Source organism: Empidonax traillii, unplaced genomic scaffold (genome assembly GCF_003031625.1).
Source record: "Empidonax traillii isolate 1590-97213 ecotype Southwest subspecies unplaced genomic scaffold, ASM303162v1 scaffold48:size2401408, whole genome shotgun sequence".
Lineage (NCBI taxonomy): Eukaryota > Metazoa > Chordata > Aves > Passeriformes > Tyrannidae > Empidonax > Empidonax traillii.
The window spans coordinates 671,153-690,690 of record NW_020955241.1 but is presented as its reverse complement, the minus strand read 5'-3'; the positions used below and the strand labels follow the sequence as shown (position 1 = coordinate 690,690).

Below are 19,538 nucleotides of genomic sequence, written 5' to 3'. Positions count from 1 at the left end.
GGCCCCGCTCCCGCTCCCGCTCCCGCTCCCGCTCCGCTCCCGCTGGGCCGGACGCACAGCGCCACTCCCGCGTGCCGCGTGCTCACGCCTCCAGAGCGCACGCGTGGACACGCCCACTCCTTCCCGGAGCCCCTTCCCGGCGGAACTTCCCGAGAACCCGAGCGCGGGCCCGCCCCGCCCACCAACGGGCGAGCCGCTCGGGCCACGCCCCCTGGCGCCGATTGGTCCGCGGTGCCCGGTGGGCGGGGCGCCGGGTGGGCGATGAGTAGGGGCGGCGGGGGGCGATGGGTTTCGGTGCCGGCGGAGGCGGCGATGGCGGCGGGCGCGGGCCGCGATGGCCTCTGCGGCTTCTGGCACAGGGTGGAGGGGCCCGAGGAGCGCCGGCTGCTGGAGCTCTTCTCCTACGGGCTAGTAGCGCTGGGCGCCGTCTCCGCCCTGCTGCTCTGCTTCATCCCCATGCCCTACGGCCGGTACTCCACGCGGCGCTTCGGCTGGCTACTGCCCGCCCGCGCTGCCTGGGCGCTGCAGGAGCTGCCCTCCCTTCTCGTCCCAATTGGGCTCGCCGCCTGCGGTGGGGAGGCCATCGCTGCCCGGGCCAACCGTGTCCTGCTGGGTTGCTTCGTCCTGCACTACACGCACAGGTGCGGGCGGGACGGGGACTCCTTACGGTGCCGCCGGAGCGGGAGAGGGAATCGGTCTTCATAGGAGCCTGGCTGTCGCTTCCAGACCGAAGGGGTTGAGGTGCTCCTGTTAATTAGCGCGTGTTACTTAATATCGCAGTCGTTTACTCTTTCGGGGTTCGCTGGGTTGGGGGGTGGTGCGCTGCGGCGGGAGCCGGGCGCGGAGCCGTGTCGGAGCTGTGCTGGCTGCCGTGTTAGGTGCTTCTTCGGCTGCCCCTCCATCCCTGCGCTACGGCCGTACCTCGCGTGGCGACCCCCGTGTCAGCAAGGGCTTGATCAGGCTGTCTGAAGGGACCTAGTGGTGGGAAAAAAAAGGGAAGTTCAGCACTGTGTACTTGTATAACTTCAGTGTTGTGAAACAGTGGCTGTTTCCAGTTACGTTCCTAAACGTGGCCTTTCAGCATAGTGTTCGTTGAAGGAGTTGGGCTGGATGAGGGTTTTCTTCAGCTCGGGATATTCATGATTCATTAAAATACTAGCAAATATGAGGCCGAGTGCTCTATGTTGTCCTACAGTCAACTTGGGTCTTTAGTAAAAGGAGAAGGCAGCTCAGCTGGATCTCAGGTAGGGTTTTGCCGTTGACTTCAAGTTACGGACGGTATCTGCTGGTCATACTCCTCATGCAATTCTGCAACAATACTAATACAGGAGCAATGGGTTTGTCAGGTCATGTTAAGCTCCGTGTGTGGCTGATACACTGTTGTTTTCTGGTGCTGAATGAGAGAGGTTGGTGCTTTTGACTGAAAGTATTCCACATCCTCACAGTGGAGAAGAATGCAATACGATTGGCCTCGTGGCTGGTTTTGAAAACCGAGGACTGTGTCTTTATTCCTTTTTTTCATTTTTAAGAATACAGGTATTAGCTTTCTCATGGGATCTTAACTCATCCTCGATATCTGAAAATAGCTAGGAACGTGAGACAAAGGTTTGTAGAGCAAGCTGAGCTGTGCTGCAGTTTGTTTTTTCTAGTTGCTTGTTGCAATTGCCAGACTGAGGGATTCTTCTGTAGGTGAGTGCAGACTGGAAGAGATCTCTATTATCTGGTTCCTTTTGTTGTAATGTAGTATGCTTTAAATAATCCTATTAATTAATTTGTTACTCTTTTTTGAAAGCTGTTATGGTTTTGCTTTCTTTGGAAAGACTACTTTGACGCAGTAGTCCTTGGGTAGATGGAAAATACGCGAAGAATGCTCAGGCTTCAGTAATCCTGGTCCTGTATCCCTACAGATTGTAATTAAATCAATAGGCAGTTGGGAGTTGCCTAGTTGCACCAGAAGATCACAAGAACATTCACCTGATCTTGTTTAGAGCTTGTTGGTTTATTCCCATAATCCCCCAGGAAAAGCAATCAAGATTCCTTTCCCAAGTGGGATGGCAATTGTGGGTTTGTCATGTGTTTAGCAGGTGTCATAGGGTAGACCAAAATTGTTGAGGTGAAGCAATTAAGGTTTTAGAGTGACTTTTAAGGTAGGAAGGAAACTGAGCTCAATTAGGTTAATTTTAAGGGCGTGGACTCCCCCCCCCCCCCCCCCCCCGAAGTGCTGGGGGATCATGGGAATTGGCTCATTTCAGAAAGCTTGATGATACTACTGAGGGTTTAAGAACAGAGGAGGATAAAAATAGTCTGTGCTTAACATTAGTTACATTTACTCCTCTCATCAAAGGAATTGCCTTGGATATGAAGTTCAAAATTTCTGTCATACAGGGAGAGAGGACTGATCTTGTCATTCCAGTTAGGCAACGAAATGAATGTTTAGGTGTTAAACCAAGTGCAACTGTCCTTCAGAACACGGACCAAAACCTCTAGTGCGTAGAATTTGGAGAGTAGGATAGTGTGGACTATGGATTACAGGTTTTTTTACTTCAAAACTCTCTCTTTTGTTTGTTAATACAGTAAATTTTCGTTCTTTTTTTGCTCTAGGGCACTCATATTTCCTCTTCTGATCCGTGAAGGAAAACCAACACCATTTTTCACTTTTGTGTTAGCCCTTCTGTTCTGTGTTTTCAATGGATACTTGCAGGGCCGAAGCTTAAGCAACTATGCAACGTACCCTCCGGGCTGGTTGAAAGGTCCATGCTTCATTACGGGTAAGTCAAATAATGTTATGAGAACTTAAGGTGTAATTTTCCTTGTCTTCACAGCTTGTTATTGTAATTTTATTGTATCTTCAATGCCATTTTGTAAGTATTCTCATAGGTATTTCTCTTATTGCTGTATCTGGAAGCCTTTTACCTTTTTTTTTAACTTTAGAGCTGTGAACTGACATTTCTTTCCACAGTATCAGTGCTAGGTGAGCTGTCGTCTTTACTCTTTAGCACCAAAGTGAATATTGTCATGTATTTTTTTCAGTGTAGAAACTTGAAGCCTCACATGGAACCAGCAGCATGCATGTTTAGAACAAACAAAGCAGGTTTTCTGTGTGACATGTAGATCAAACTGAAGTGAACTCATGGAGTAAAGATCTAGCAAGGGTAATTGCTAGCTTCCAAGATACCACTGCTAATACCAAAGACCCTGGTGTCAGGATATTTACATGTGATACACACGCATGCATAAGCACATCCGCCCTTGTAATAGGGGTGAGCTTTATCAAAGGATGAAACTGGCCCACAAGGAAGTGGGTGGAGGGGTTGATCATTCACTCACAATCTAGAAGGGAGGTTACATTTATTTATGGTTGAGGTCATGGATATGATGAAAAGGCTAAGATGCTTAGTGACAAAATACTGTCACCCTATTTTTTTGTTTCCTAGGTATCTACTTTTGTTGACCATGAAAATCATAGTATCATTTTCTAATGAAATCTTTACCAAAAGATCTCTTTCATGTGAAGATAAATCAGAATATTTTGTCTCAGCCAAAGGTGGAGGACTGGGCTGTGCTTGATCTGAACAAGTACCCTTCTTGTTATTGTTCAGTAGCCAGAGCAAGGTAGTGTTTCTCTAGAACTTCTCAAGTCTTTCATAACAAGAAAAAGGTTTTTGTCCTTATTACAGTGTTATTGTAGATAAAAGTGGAGGACCACTGTGCTAAATGCTGTAATGACTCTAAGATTGAAGAAACTTAAAGGAGGTTCTCTTGCCAAGATTAGGAGGCAGTACTGCTTGTGCACTAAAAATGGAGATATTGAGGTACAAGGGAATGACTTCAGTGGGTGCTAGGCACTTGGATATACTTGAGATTCTTTTAGTAGTTTCAGATTTCCAGTTTTCTTAAACTAGGGTCCAGCAAAAAAATTGGTTAAAAGATCTGTTCATCAAAACTGTTAAAGGCTCTGATGCCTAGTTTAACACATTAATAAAAAGATATCTTAATACAGTGCTGTGAACAAATCATGATTAAGGAGCCATAAATCAATTCTTCTTTACTGAACGACCTTTTAAAAAAATGAAATTAATAAGACTGTTACTCAGGTTTCCTTGGTTGATTTTTTTTTTGAGTTTATCAATGATTTCTGAAAGATGCAAATGTATAAATGATAATAATTAGGTTCCTCTGCCTTCAATTATGAATACTTCTGTGTATGAATTAGTTTGATTTATATTTGAGGGGGGTTTATTGTGGTTTTATTTTGATTGATTGCTTTTTTTTTTTTTGCTCCAAGTAATACCAATCTGGAATATGTGCTTATATATATTTCTAGTGCTGTTAAACTTAAATAAAGTGTTGATTTTGTGATTATTATAGTTCAAAATATTTCTTTAAAAAGCAATCCTGAAAACTAAGTTATCCTAAAAAGTAAGAAAGCAAGATTCCTGGTGCACATAGCAACCATTTTCACAGTATGACTACTGCTGACTTTTTTGATAGTGTTAGTACAATAAATCTTTGTATAAAATTTGACATGGCTGTGAAGCAGCCAAACTGAAGACTTGTTTTTTATTTTATTCCTGTAACTAGAGTATCTTTTGGGATTTTTTTTGTCTGGTGGTTTTGTACTACACTTCAATATAATTGGATCTTAGCAATTTGTAATGGCTATTTGGTATTCATCCCAGCTGGATACCTTGAAATATCTGCAGTTTATGTTTGTGGTTTTGGTCAACTCAAATGCCAAAGTGGCTGTACTCCCTGAACAAGTGGACTATTATGTTCTAGTTCTTCAGAAACATCCTTAAGCCTCCATTTAAAGTTACTAGAAAAAGTTACTAGAATATTAGCAAACAACAACAGCAAGAAAGCATATCTGCTGAGGGCTAGCAAGGTATTTCTTAAGCTGTATGGAGTTATATGTGGAAGATAAATGAGAGAGTGTCTAAAAGTAGCAGCCAACCATGGTTCAGCAGTCAGAAGCGGAAATGAGATAAATTTGCAGTGAAGACTGAAATTTGGAGAAGTCAGGCTGATTAACTGTCATGATGAGAGGTTTCAAACAGCTGCTGTTGTTCTGTCTAGAGCCTTATTACAGTTTCAGTGTTTTCAGGCATTTAGGGGTTAACTCTGGGAATGCAATAGCTTATATCTACACCAGCAATTGGTTTGGATCAGGAGTATAATTTTGCTGTGATTCCCTCACGGTTTCTCTGGACTGTGTGTTGGTTTAGTTCAGAGCAGTGAACGCAGCTGTTTTCAGAGGAAATTGGAGTGCTTTGCTTCAAATGCAGCACCATGAGCTTGCAAACCTATGTGGAAACAACTTCATAGTATTTCAGCATGTACCTTACACATGTATGCCAACAAACAGCTTGTGAACTTACCAAGACAGCCCATGATACCCTGAAGCTGTGAATGCTACAAAAAGGGACACAAACACCTGTGTGGTTCACCCTGGTGTTCTTTTCTAATCTGTCTGCACTTCTGTTTGGGAACTCCTTCTTTCCTTTGCTTGCTTTAGCTTCTTTAAACTCTTTGCAATATGCCATGTGTCTTTGCTTACTCCTTTAAATCCCCATTCAACTACCTCCTCTGAATATTGATGGCCAACTCTTCTGTACATCAGAAACTTCCCTCAGTAGCAGTTCTGCAAAGCAGAGCAGCACTTGTAACTCAGAAGGTGCAGGTGACTGGACCTCATCTGTTGCATGAAGCTTTTCTCTGGCAGTCAGGCAGCCAAGCACATGTGCCACCTCTGCTCTTGTCACAGAACAGACATGAAGAGTGCCTGTGCATTGCCCATATCTAGATATGATTTTGTAGTTGAGAGATGTCTAGATATTATCTCATAGCCCAGGGATGTAGATTAGCCTGTATCTCTCCTAATATCTACACACACCTGGATGTTCCAGATGATCATATGTGTTCTTGGAAACTAACCACAGAGTCTGAGATGAGGCACTGGTTCACCTGAAATGTTTATTTGACATTCTCAGTGCAGCTGCAGAAACTGGCCTCCTGATGTGTCTGTACAGCATCTTGCACTGCGTATTCTTGAAACCTGGAAAGGGAAGGTGAGCCAGACAGCAGCTACCCTCCTGTCACTCTGGAATAGCCTGCAGAACAGCAGTAGGTCTTCTTGTGTGAAATTCTACATGGGCAAGGGTAGAGAGGGCACTGGTGCAACAACACACATGTGCTCTTTTGTTGCACTAGGTTGTCCGCTAGTGTAGACCTAGTTATTGTCATCCTTATGCAAATGTTCACCTAGTATATGCGCAAGCCTTCATCTCCAGGTTTATCTTGATGAAGGAAAAAGCCTCTAAGTAGTCTCGTGAGATCATCTGTGTTGTGTGGTGCATCCTGGGGATCTGAAAATCTGATGTAGTATGCAGTGGCTCCCTTCCTGTTTACCTGTCCACATTTCCCTGTGCTAGTAGCCAAGTCATGCTATTTGGATTGTGGGGCAGAACCAGCTCTTGGCTTTGTAGAGTCGTAGGACTCTGCCATGGTGTGAGTCTGAAGATTAGGAGAGGGGAAGAGCTCCAAACCTGACAGCTCAAGAAGTTTGGACAATACCCTCAGGCACATGGTGTGACTCTTGGGGATGTGTGCAGGGCTGAGATTTGGGCTTGATGATCCTTGCGTGTCCCTTCCAGCTTGGCATGTTCTGTGATTGTCAACAGAGCGTGGGTGCAGGGAACGTGGTTATGCAGTGCCTTAGAGGAAAGGGGACCTTGAAATTGTAGAGGTGTGTTATAAAAATCATCTACATTTGTCAGTTTGTTGTCCACAAAGAGATGTGATTGTTTCCTTCTGCCATTTTGCAGCTTTCAGGTCAGAGGGGTAAAAGTGTACAGGATCATACTCATCTTCTGTAGTAATTTGGCATTCTTAAAGCAAGCTCCAGCCTTTCTGCATTATCTGAAGAGTTCATATACGCATTTATAAATAGATGTCCGTACAGAATGCACAGGAAACATTCACCAAAATTATAGTATATCTAATGTATAACAAATCATAGTATTATAGATGTATGGTATAAACTATAGTATATCAAATAATAAAGTATAGTATATTTATTCTATGTCATGATGATGTATTTACATCGACTATATAGTTGATAAGCAAAATTTTACTACAAAAGGCACTTTACATATAGCATCCTGAATTGCTAATGGAAACTTGCTGTGATATATAAAGAAAAGGTTAACAAACATGCTGGGAAAGGTAGCTTAAGTATTGGTAGAGTGTGCTCTGACAACCTACCAGTCTTGCAGTGTGGCCTTATACATTTGGACATACAGTTAGTGCTTTTGTTGAGATGATCACACTCCTGGATTTCTCTATATAGAAAAAGAGCCACCTGAAAGACTCAAGTTATGGATGTAAAAAGGCAAAGGTTTTTTTATCTGGCATCTGAAGTGACTTTGTCCTAGAAGAACATCACTGGCATATTCTTGGTAATTTAAGTGAAACTGATAACTTTGGAGGTGGCTTCAAAACAACACAGTGGATCTATCTTCAAATCCCGAATCTTGTCTGCTCCTAGTAGCAAGGAAGGCTGCCTTCAAAGGAAGATAGCATAGATAACATGTTGCCAAAGGATGAAAATAATGAATTTCAGTCCTAAATTTTTTGATTTATCCCATAGTTATGGCAACAAGACATAAGGGTGCAGAATGTGACAACAGTCTCAGTTTCTATGAAAATCTGGTGTAAATGGCTAAACTATTTTGCTGAATGACACAAGTAAATCATACATTAACTCCTTCATGGGTTGATTCCTTTTGTTGCACAAAATTCTGTTGTGGAAATTTTGGTATGTTATCAGTAAAAATAGAAAAGGAGAGTGGGGCTAAAATGTGTCGCTCTGGGAAGAATGAGAACGGCTGTTTGTTTCAGGGTTTAAAATTTTAGTGTATTTGTGTGAAAGTTAGGGAATGACATTATATCTGCATATGTGCCTGTGCATGCATTTTTATATGTCTACCAACATAAGAAGAAGCTTCATATTTGTGGTACTATTTCATGTATAGGGAGCTCTTGGTTACTGTGAGCTCTGCTGACTAAAAAGCTCAGTCTGTCTCCAGAATTGTTTATACTGCTTACATTACTGCTGCTTTAAGCTGATATGCCTAACGTGTGATCCATGACCATAGTTTTTCTGAACAAGTGCTTTCACTCGGTGTACTGAACATGTGCTTTCAATATTTCTTTTCAGGTTTTATAGGGTGGTTGCTTGGCATGGCAATCAATATTCATTCTGATCATATTCTCAGAAATCTGAGAAAACCAGGGGAAACTGGTTACAAGATACCAAGAGGTAAGTAAAAAAATGGTACAGAGATTAATGTAGCAAAAGTAGTATATCTCATGTGAGAAGTGGTAAAGAAAGCTGGGACTGGAGAAAAGGCTCATTTTATTTTTTCCTCTTAAGCCAAGTATTGTAAGGAATCTGTTTCATGATATCACTTGGCTTGTGCAACTCTTTGGATTTCTTAAACCAACTTTGGCTGTATTTTTCAAAAGGGGTAAAAATGTCACATCATTCCACAACTTTTCTGAGAATCAGCAGGAGGATGGAGAAGAAAGACCTAAATTATCAACCCAGTGTGTGGGCAGGAGGGGAATGCAGAAAGTAGTCAATGGCTGGCCCATCTGATATCCCATGTATGAAGAGGGAAGCACCTCAGGTAATCAGAGAGCAGCAACTACTATTGAAGGGGACACACAGTAAAAAGAGGACAGAAATCCAAACAAAGTAGGGCAGTATGAATTCTGGCCTTCATGGGAAAATGGAGAATATGAAAGGTTTTCCTATGGAGCCTATTGATGTGTTAAAGTTTACTGATGTTTTTGGAAACATTAGACTCTTTCAGGTACATTACAAGCACTGAGAGAAGAAAAATACTACCTCTGAACTTTGTTTCTCTTTTTTCCTTAGTTATTGCTTTTTCTTGGTTGTTAAGGTTTGTTTTTTTTTAATATAACTGGAAGATTAAGGTATATAAGGCAGTAGACTGTTTTTCACCCAGAAGGTAACTTATAATTTTAATAGATGTAAATCCAAGTGCTCATGTAAAATATGAATATGAACATACTGTACTGTGTTCAGTGCACAAAAAAGTTCTAAAGGAAATAAGATGTCATTTGCTGCAAGATCGGGAGGAGCTGGTCTTTTTGGTGCTGCTTATCCAGTTTAAGTGCTAGAATTTCATCTCCCTTTTGTCAAAAGAGTAGAGCAATTAAAACAAGGTCAAAATATGTCCTTTATTACAGTTGCCAAACACTTGTTTGAATAGTCCCTCTGGTAAAACACATACTGAGATGTTATCAGTTTGTACACTGACTTTGGAATTAGGGTGAAAGTTCTTAGTTTATAAAATTTTTTAGCAGGTGAGTACTGATTGTTTATGCATAATTACCTGTACAGCAGATTTAATGCAGACTCCCAATTACTTTTCTCACTGAGTATCGAGGCTGAAGCAGTCAGCCTCATGAGGAATGGGAACAAAAGAGCAACATATTTTAAGCTAGAGAATAAATTTGGGACTTTACTTCATAATAATAATAGTATTGTTCATAATTAATCTAATTTCTGAAGTACTTAAAGAAATGAAACATTGTAGGCTAACTAACTCTATGAGTATTTTCTGAGACTCAAGGGGAGCATGTCCTCTATTTTTACATATTATAAAAAAGGTTTAGTTTATGATCAAAGAGACAATTTGATATTATTAAGTAACTACTTACAAAGACATGTACTTGCTTTTGATACTAGTAAATCTGCTTTTCTTTCATTATTTAAAGAGGAAAAATGGAGCTGGAGAAGGTCTGTCTTAGAGGCCTGAAGTGATCCTTTATAGTACAGCTTGAACTTAAAAACACTGCTTCTACTGCCTTTAAAATTATGTAGAGATATTGATGATATAGCTCTTATTTGAGGTACAGTAAAAGATAGCACTGGACATCTTGATTGAGGTGCTTTTGAAATAATTCTGTCCTGCTTTCAGGAGGAATGTTTGAGTATGTCAGTGGAGCCAACTTTTTTGGAGAGATCCTGGAATGGTTTGGGTTTGCCCTTGCCTGCTGCACCATGGAAAGCCTTGCGTTTGCATTGTGTACTCTTTTCATCTTGGGTTCAAGGGCAAGGCAACACCATCAGTAAGTGGTTTGTGTCTTATAATTTCTGTTGTCTCTGCCACATTGCGTTTACATTTCACAGATCATGCCTCATCCCATAGCACTGTTGCAGAGCAAGTCTCATGAAAGAGGCTGCTGCTGTAAGAGAGAATATGATAGAGAATACTCTGAGAAAAATTTCTGTGGAATTTCAGCAGAATAGTACTGAGCATAAACACACACAATGTACAATGAGGTGGTCAAAATAATGTTTAAATAAAGGTAGTTCTTCCTGGATCTGTAAAAGATTATAGACAAGTTTGGTAGTATTGTCTTAAATGATCATATACTCCATTTTCCCTTGCTGCTTTAACTGGTTTCTACAATATTAAAATTCTGAAAATCACTCTGAAGTACTCTTTAATAGACATGCTTTATAGCTAAGTCTCTATCATGTTGTCTATAATCAAGTGAATGGACAGTATGAAAACAATTCTGGTAGATAATAATAAGGTGTCTGCTCTAATTAAACAGTTTGACTGCTAATGTACTGTATTCATAATGTGGCTTTCCTGTTAAAGGACTATAGTTTGTGGAGAGTAGTTTTTGATTCTCTTTAAGGAATGGCATGTTTAAAGGACTTTGAACATGTTGATCTTATTCTGGTTATTTTCAGCTTCCTACTTTGGTTTTCATGCTGAAACTTGGTGGCTTAACAGGAAATAAGCCTGAATATATGAAGAGAAATAGGTTGAAAAAAATGCCATTGCTGACTATCTGTGGGGGCAGCCAGGGGTATGTCTAGTGGAGTCCTGAAAGCTTCCAGAAACTGAGCTTTTCCTGCACCTTGTTTGTAGGGTGTTGCAGGTCTGTATTACTTTCCAAGTGAACAAGTTTTTTCTGCTGTCCAATCTGAACCTTCCTGACCTGTCAACTCTTGACCATCTGTTCTTATTTTATCACCTGCTATTAATGAGCAGAATTGCAGAGTGTCTTGGGCAAGGGGGAGTGTCTGAAGATTGTCCAGTCAGCTGGCGTGACCTACAACCGCCCTTTTGCCCAGGGCCTCATCCACTTGAGTTCTGAGTGTCTACAAGGGTGGAGGCTTCAGCACATCTCTGGCAAAGTGCTGAAACAGGATTTTCCTCATTGTCATGGGGAAGAGAGTTTATCATTATGACCAGTTGGAATATTTCATGTTGCAACCTTTATCTCCTGGTGCACTTGCTGTGTGCCTCCAGGAAAGGTATGGCTCTTTCTCTTTAGTGTCACAATAGGTGATGGAAGATTGCAATTAGGTGTGCCTCTTTGCTGCTTTTCTAGGCTGAACGAACCTAGTTCTCTCTATGTCTCATATGTTCCAGCTATGTAGTTGTCTTACCATCTGCTGAATTCTTCTCCAGTTTGTGGATATCTCTATTGCACAGGAAGCCAAAAACTGGAGGCAGTAATGCAGATGCATGCTCTCAGCTGCTAAATGGTAAAGAGAATAAACCCTTCCTTTGACTTGGTGGCTCTGTACTTGTTAAGGCAGGCCGATGTGCACTTGACCTTCATTATTGCAGGGATCCATTACTGACTCATCCTTAACTTGTCCACCAGGATGTCCATGTCCCTTTGTGCAGAACTGCTATCTAGCCGGGCAGTCTCCACCCTGCACTTCTGCTTGGGGCCACTGCATTCCAGCTGCAAGAGTTGGCATTTCAGTCATAACTTTGCTCTGTTGTCTTAAGTAATTCACCTTCCATGACCAGTAGGCAGCACCTGTAGGTATCCATAACAGGGTCCCTTAGTCTCCTTCTTGCCAGGCTAAGCAATGCCGGGTTCCTCAGCCTCTCTTTGTATATTATGTTCTTCAGGTTCAAATTCCGTGGTTGGTTTCCATCAATCCTTGATGGCACTCTTTCAGACCATTAGAAAAAGCTAAATGTTGTAAAGGAAGTAATTTGCACTAATGGAAAAAAAAAGGCATAAAAAATGGAAGAGGGGTACAAAAAGAAAACCCCAAACAACTAAAAAATAACAAATCCATGTAATTGAAGAAACATTTTAGTGTAGTCTGTTTAGTTTAAACAACTTGGAATAAATTATTGAAATGGAAAAATAGTGTAATGATGGTATTCCACAGCTGCAGGTTATTGTGCATTGCATGTTTTGTCCTCTGCTTATTCCAGCTTTGATCTTGCAGTTGACTATTGATAATATGAATATCTGCACCTTTGAGAACCCCAGGTGAAGTTATTCCTTTATTTCAGAGAAGCAGAGAATAAGTATTCGAAAATGGGAGTAAACGTGTTTGTTATATAAGGCAAAAAGACAAATAATATTTAATAGTGCTATATATTTCTTCTTTGTTAATTGTCTGGATTTGAAAATACTGATGTCTTTGAGAGGTATTAGCAATAAGGCTAGTGTAATGTTTGTCATGTTCAGTTTGATTATGCAAATCCTTTGGGACTGAAGATGTTTCTATGCAGAATGGGACTCTCATTCTAGTATGTGAAGTAATCCTTGGTTCTTTGTGATGCCATTAGGCAATTACATGGTTTTAGTTTAATTTCTTCCCCCTCTGCTTCTGAAATGCAGATACTCAGGGTGCATAACAACATACGTTTTGAAAGAATAGGCTATTCCTTCCCTGACTGCTCTCACCACATCTGTTGGTTTGATTTCCCATTGCTGTCAGAACAACTTAGTTTTGTTGTAGTTGATGATCAGATGTTGTTAGGATGAGTGCAGTAAATGCCATTTTTATATACAGAGTAGGTCTAAAGGCATTTTTTTTTGGTTGTAGACAGAAAATGTATAGATTAAATTGAACACATTGTACAATTACTTAATTTTGTGAACAGCATTTGGAAGACTAAATACTCACCAGATTTCTGTCTTTGTTTTACAGATGGTACCTTGAGAAATTTGAAGACTACCCAAAGGACAGAAAAATTGTGATCCCATTTTTGTACTGAGCTGTGCTTTTAACACTGTCTGAGATGGATGTAACAGCTAACATTTTACAGGTGGTGGCAAGTTAAAAACATACTCTGATCGTCACTGTGACAAAGCCTGTCCATCAGTGCTGCTATTACTTACTGCTTTTTCCTCTTAATGGTAACCGAGAATCTGATGGACATGGTGAATAGGAACAGAAATGCTTTTCCAGCAGTGAAGCACCTTCATAAACACCTTAGGCAATGAGTCTGACTGCCTCTGCAGGCTTCTGCTGTTTCCACTCAATCTTGTCACACTGTCCTGAGGACTGTGACGTGAGCTCAGTCGCTCTCACTGCGGTCTGGATGGTGTATTCTGCCTCTTATTTGCCTGCATACACAAATAGGGTTGATTTTATTTTTTCTTTCTTGCCTTTCTAATCCTTCTTCCCCCCACCTGTATTTTCAGGAGAGCTGATGATGCAGGCCAAGGAATTGAATGTAGTTGCTGTTAGATGAGAGGCAGTGTTCCTCCTCTTTGCACTCTTGCATACAGATATTGTATAGATAATATTTAATGCTATTCACCTAAAAGTTGTAGGGCTATCTTCCCCAAATGATAGATTAATATTGCCATCTACCTCTTAAAAGTAATAGCTATCTCAATATGCAGTATGTGTCTTCTCACTCTAAATTATTTTTCGAAGGCATTCTTTACTTAGGATACTTAGGCCAGTCTAGCACTATTAAAAAATGTGTAATGTTTTCTAACTTAGTTTATAACAAAAAACTTGGGATTTTAACAATTTTCTTACTATGTTGTTTTAAAAAATCAAGTGTTTTCTGTCTTCTGTTGATAACATTCTAGATGATTTTATATTCTGGAATATTTTGTGTTGCTTGTCATGTTAATGTCAATGCTCATACCCCAACATTTTACTCATGAAGGACTCCAGAACACTTTCAAGAACATGATGGGATTCCAAGCATACAGACTCTCATGTTTCAGGCACATCTGTGTGCTTTGCATGATTGTGATAATAAAGAATTTTTTAGAATTTCTAAGAAAAAACCCAACAGAACATAATTAAAAAAAAAATCCAACAAAAAAGAAAAAACACAACAACCAAATTATAGCAACTATTTAAAAAAACAAACAAAAAAACCCCCCCCCACACACAAAAAAAACCCCAAACAAACAAAAAAAACCTGAACAAATGAACAAGGAAAAAAAACTTCCACAAAATCAACAAATTCTGCTGCTACTGTAATGTGGAAATAAATGGAAATCAAATTTTTGCCATGAGTCTTCTGCTCTCTCTGCTCTTTATGTTGCATTGTGTTCTTCAGTACAAGTTGGTAATAGAATTTTGCCAGATGCTGAGTTTTCCGATATGGTATTGCAGTAAGATTTGCCTAAAGCTCAAAATTCTATCTTTGCTGTTGAATTACACTGCTGTAGTAATCAAAGTAATGTGTCTGATGAAATTTACCTTTAAAATTTTAGAGATTAGTTTTCTAACTTAGCTAGAGCTGAGCCCTTGGACTGCCAGTTGCTCCTTGTAATGTTGACTGGGAGGGTGATTGTCCTGATCTCAGCCAGCATGCAAAAAGCCCATCATTGGGAGAACACAGGAATACCCATTCCTTGGTGCCAGTGTCATTACTTGATTCTCAAATTGTTTAATAATTCCTTTAGTGTTTACATGTTTCTTCAGTGTTTTACAGGTAGTTTGAGGCTTTCCCTGTTGTTTTTGTTATCACATTATAATTTAGCACGTTGATCATAGCTGTTTTGGTGAACACTCAGTCATGATGTTCCCTGGACGGAGAAAGGATAGTGAGGAGGATGATTTATTCCTCAATGCTAAAATGGACTTAGTGGACAATAAAAGTTCAATAGAATATGCTTTAAGTGATCCTAAAGAGAATTTTAGAAACCTAGTCTTATATATCAGGAGATTTCTAAACACTGTCACACTGCTGCAGCAGTTTTTAAAATTTTGCTGTCTAAATCATCTGGCTATCAAAATCTGTTTTAGTTGGAAAAAAAAATAGGATTCAAAGAGCCCTATCTCCTCAAAGTGTGTAATTACTAATTCACCATAAACTATGGAAGTATCTTATACCTTCAGGGATATTTGTTAAAAAAACACTAATGGACAACCCACCAACCCCAAACAATCTGGCTGCAGCACTTTAGTCTCTAATACTTTTTTTTTTTCCTTTTATGAAAAGGCAAAGCTTCTTTTAGTAGTAAACAGCAAGAGAAAGGTCTCTGTTCACTTTGTCTCCTCCTATTCAACCTCTCTAGCTCTATATTATCAGTAGTCTTTTATCATAGTTCACAGAAAATTTGTACTGGTGCTTCAGTTTTGTTCTGCTACTATGCTGCTAAATACTTCTCTGGGCTAGAAGTTCATCTCCTTTGCTCACATAATGTTAATTTATGATTTGCCTATAGTGGGATGGGGTTCTGAAATGTGATGGTCAGACAGCTTATCCTTGTTCCCTCTCTTCTTCCAGAAAAGGAAAAGCTAAGGTCTAAGGGATGTGAATGTCAGTGTGTTTAGAAATTCTAGCCAATTGGATTAACAACAACAAAATCAAACCAGACTGTTTTGGTTTTTATGTGATTATTATTCTCACTATACTTCTAGAACCTTTCCTAAGTAAAGTGCAGATTCTATTTGAGGCAGTTTATTAGAGCACAAGTCTAACGAGGATCAGCTGAGGAATCTGGCATTGTTTAGCCTGGAGAAAAGGATGTTTAGGGGAATCTTAATGCTCTTTACAACTACCTGGAAGGAGGTTGTAGCCAGGTGGGGATGTTTGGGTCTTCTACCAGGTAACAAGTAACAAAATGAGAGGAAATGGTCTCATGTTATGCTGGGGAGGTTTAGATTGGATATTGGGAAAAATTTCTCCACTCAAAGGGAAATATTGGAACAGGCTATTCAGGAAGTGGTGGAGTCATCATCCCTGGAGATATTGAAAAGATATGTGGTTTTGGCAATTTAGGGATAAAATTTAGTGGTGGACTTGGCAGTGCTGGGTTAGAAGCTGGACTGAGTGATCTTAGGGTTCTTTTCCAACCTAAATGATTCTGATTCTTGCATTTCAAGATCCAGGTACATTGGTAAAAGCAAATGATCAATGGTCAAATGCTAGAACTGCCTTTTGTTTAAACAATATCCCACTTATTTGTCATACTTCACTTGTGATCCCCTTTTAGCAGCTTTGACAGAATTTTTCTGTTGCAAAATATCTAATACCAAAAAAAATTTTTTAAGAATATGTAGTGTGAAAATAAACTCTGTTCAGCCCATTCCAGAGGGAGAAAACATGCATGCTTGCTATTGGGTATAATATCTGTAGTGATTTTTTTTTTCTTTTAAGAGATACTTCTAGTCAGATTGCCTACCCCAATAAAATATGATTTGTGGTGTTTTGCTTGAAGACGTTTCTTTTCTTGTTAGTAATCCTTGCTCTAAGTTGTGGAGGTTGATCAAGGCTTTTGTACCAGCAGTTTCATTATACCAGTTGGGATCTTGGGGACTGTAATAATAAGGTTGGATTATAATCCCCTAGATGCATATGTGAACTGTACTAGACATACTTGAATCAATTATTAAAAGTTACAAAATAAATTTGTCTAGTCATACATTCTTTATTACCTAGAGCAGAGTATGTAGCTGAGATGTTCTACACTTGCAATTAGAGTAAAGATTAACAAAAGCAGAGAATACGTGTTTGGGTTCTTCTCCTGCTTCTTGGTCACCCTTGAAACAGCTGTAGTGCCTGCTTTTTTCAACTATTTTATTGTGGTTTAGCACCGTATCTTTTTGTGGAGTAAAGATACTGTATGAATGACTTCTCATATAAACTTGTATTCTACCACCAGTCACAAAATCCTTAATGCCTACCACAGAGTTTTTACAGCCTGTTTGTGAAAGAGCTCTAATAAGCACTAGTTTTTGATTGAAATATATTAATAATTTTTGGTATGAGACAGTCCAAGCCTGTTCTATGCTATTAAGTTTTACCAATAATGGTTGCAGTTGTTGGGGAAGCCTTTCAGACATACATCAGTCTTGTGAAGACAGGAGACTGCTGGGTAAAATTGCACCACTTTTTGCAGTGATGCAGCATTTATCATCACCTCTGTGCCCATGCAAAAATACATGAAATACACGTAAGCAAGCAATTGTGAAAGTTAGCGTTGCAAGACAACTAAAGGATAAAGCCTAAAACAAGGTTTGCGGCTGAGAGAGTTGCACAACTGAAGCTTGCTCTTAAACTTCTTAAAACAACATGTTTTTACATCCCTTGCTTGGTTTACCATGTTTGGTTGAAACTCAAAGCCAGTACATGATGCTTTGTTGTGTACAAGTGGATAGTGGAAGCAGCAGGTTGTTTGTTTGCAGACATGAAGGAAAACCTATGTAACAATTAACACAACATTTGGTGTAATGCTTCTCTGAAGATGATGCATTACCAATGTGCTAGTAAGAGCCTCTCAGTGGTGGTGTTTGTCCCTGTCCCCTGATTAATTTGCAGCCTCTTGCTTTGCAAATACCTGTCCAGTTTCTGAGACAAAGCAAGTGGCTGGATCTGAAGAGAGAGCACTAGCAAAGCCACAAGTTCCAGCTGCTCTGGGAGGGTGCGCTCCATTTCTCTTGAGCTATTGAAAGGGAAAACCACTGCAAACTTAGTTATAAACTTCTATCAGAAAAGAAAGGGCTGTGTAATCTGTGAACCAGGGTTCAAACATTGAGCAGCACTGTCAAGATTAAAGGCCAGCCCAATGTTAGCTAGCAAAACCTACCCCAGGTACCTGCTATTATTGTGTCTTGCTGGCTGCTGGATTGATTAGGGATTCAATCTTTTTTATCTATGTCAGTGTATTGGTGAACAGTCCAAGAGGCTTCCAGCTATGCCCCTTGCTCCATGTGTTGTGTTTGCTGCAGGAGACCAACCAGATGCTGTGCAAAGCCAGGGTTCTGCTAATGTGCAAGGAAACCCTGCAACAAAGCAGCCCAGTTTTGGAGGATTTTAATATTTTGTGAGGGCAAATATGTTTCCACTTTCATTCTCTGCCTGTCTCTTTGGAAAATGATGGTGGTATTGGAACAGAACTGACTTGAAAGTCCCAAATAGTACTGTGAAAGTGTTCAAGTGCTAAAGGAGAGTGACCAGTATATACTAACATCATATACTAACCAAAGATGAAAGTAGTCCTTATTATGCTTCAAGTAATCCTTGCAGATTTTACTAGGACTCAGAACTAAGCATAATATTTAGCCTAAAACAGTGCAGTATATGATCATTACTGATAGAATAAAGGAATACTAGGAAAATCAGTTTAGAAAATATGAATAGCTATACAGACAGCATATAACGGTGTAGTCTTATGAATAGAAAGCTAAATGACCAAGAAAAAATGAGCTATTTTCATGAGCAAAAAGAGAAATAGGTTGTTGATTAACAATATGATTTTTATTAATACTAAATTGAGATAGGGTTATTTCACAGCTTAGTGATAAAATATTTCATACCTGTCATTTAAATAGTAGAAGAGAAATCTGGTGCTACACATTGAACCTGCTTTCACCCAGATTCCCATCTGAAGACACTCAAACCCCTCCTTGAAATACAATCTCTAGGAGCAGATAAATTAGTTAAGGGGTAGTTTTGTGGGTTTTTTGCCATAATAGTTTAATTCCCACTAAGTGATCTTGAAGTTTTCCTGTAGCATTATTCCTCGACATAATTTTTATATATATATATATATATATATTTAATAATCCATCAATTTTCTAATAAAACTATATCTAAAAAAGTCAGGTTCCATTCAAAATTGCCATAGCTATGATATGCGATTCTCTCAGTTCTCAACTTGTTACTTCCTTTGCTCACTGAGGTCTGGTGTCCTCACTAGATACCAAGTGGCTTTTGCTGGTGGAAGAGTTTCTTTCTCTTATTTTGCTTCCTTTTGTAAGTTAGTCTTTGCAACTCAGCGCTTTGTTGATTTGTTGCCCTTTAAAATCTTGCTTAAAAGTATCTACTTTTGTCTTGATGCCAGGTGGCCACCAAAGTAACTCTATCACTCCCCTCTTCAGCTGGGCAGGAGAGAGAGTTGGAAGGGACACATCAGGATCTTCAAGTCCAGCTCAGGACCATCCCCCAGTCACACCATGTGCCTGAGAGTATCATCCAAACACTTCTGCAATTCTGTCAGGCTTGGTGCTGTGACCACTTCCCTGGGAAGCCTGTTCCAGTGCCTGACCACCCTCTGGGTGAAGAAGCTTTTCCTGATATCAACCCTAAACCTCCCCTGACACAGCCTCATGCCCTTCCCTCAGGTCCTGTTACCGATCACCACAGAGTAGAGATCTGTAATGGCAGGTTAGTGGGTCGAGATAAGGGCAGGGAGAGATCAGTCACCTATTACCATCACAGGCAAAACAGACTTGACTTGGCAAATCAGTT

General features: G+C 40.0%; 1 protein-coding gene across 1 annotated transcript; it reads left to right on the top strand.

The window, feature by feature from the left end:
- The first annotated feature begins 261 nt into the window (after positions 1-261).
- SRD5A1 (steroid 5 alpha-reductase 1) lies at positions 262-14,169 on the top strand. The gene is made up of 5 exons (XM_027878951.1): positions 262-641; positions 2,602-2,768; positions 8,219-8,320; positions 10,011-10,161; positions 13,019-14,169. Exons 1-5 carry the CDS (start codon positions 262-264, stop codon positions 13,083-13,085), a joined length of 867 nt encoding a protein of 288 aa, XP_027734752.1. The 3' UTR covers positions 13,086-14,169.
- The last annotated feature ends 5,369 nt before the right edge of the window (positions 14,170-19,538 follow it).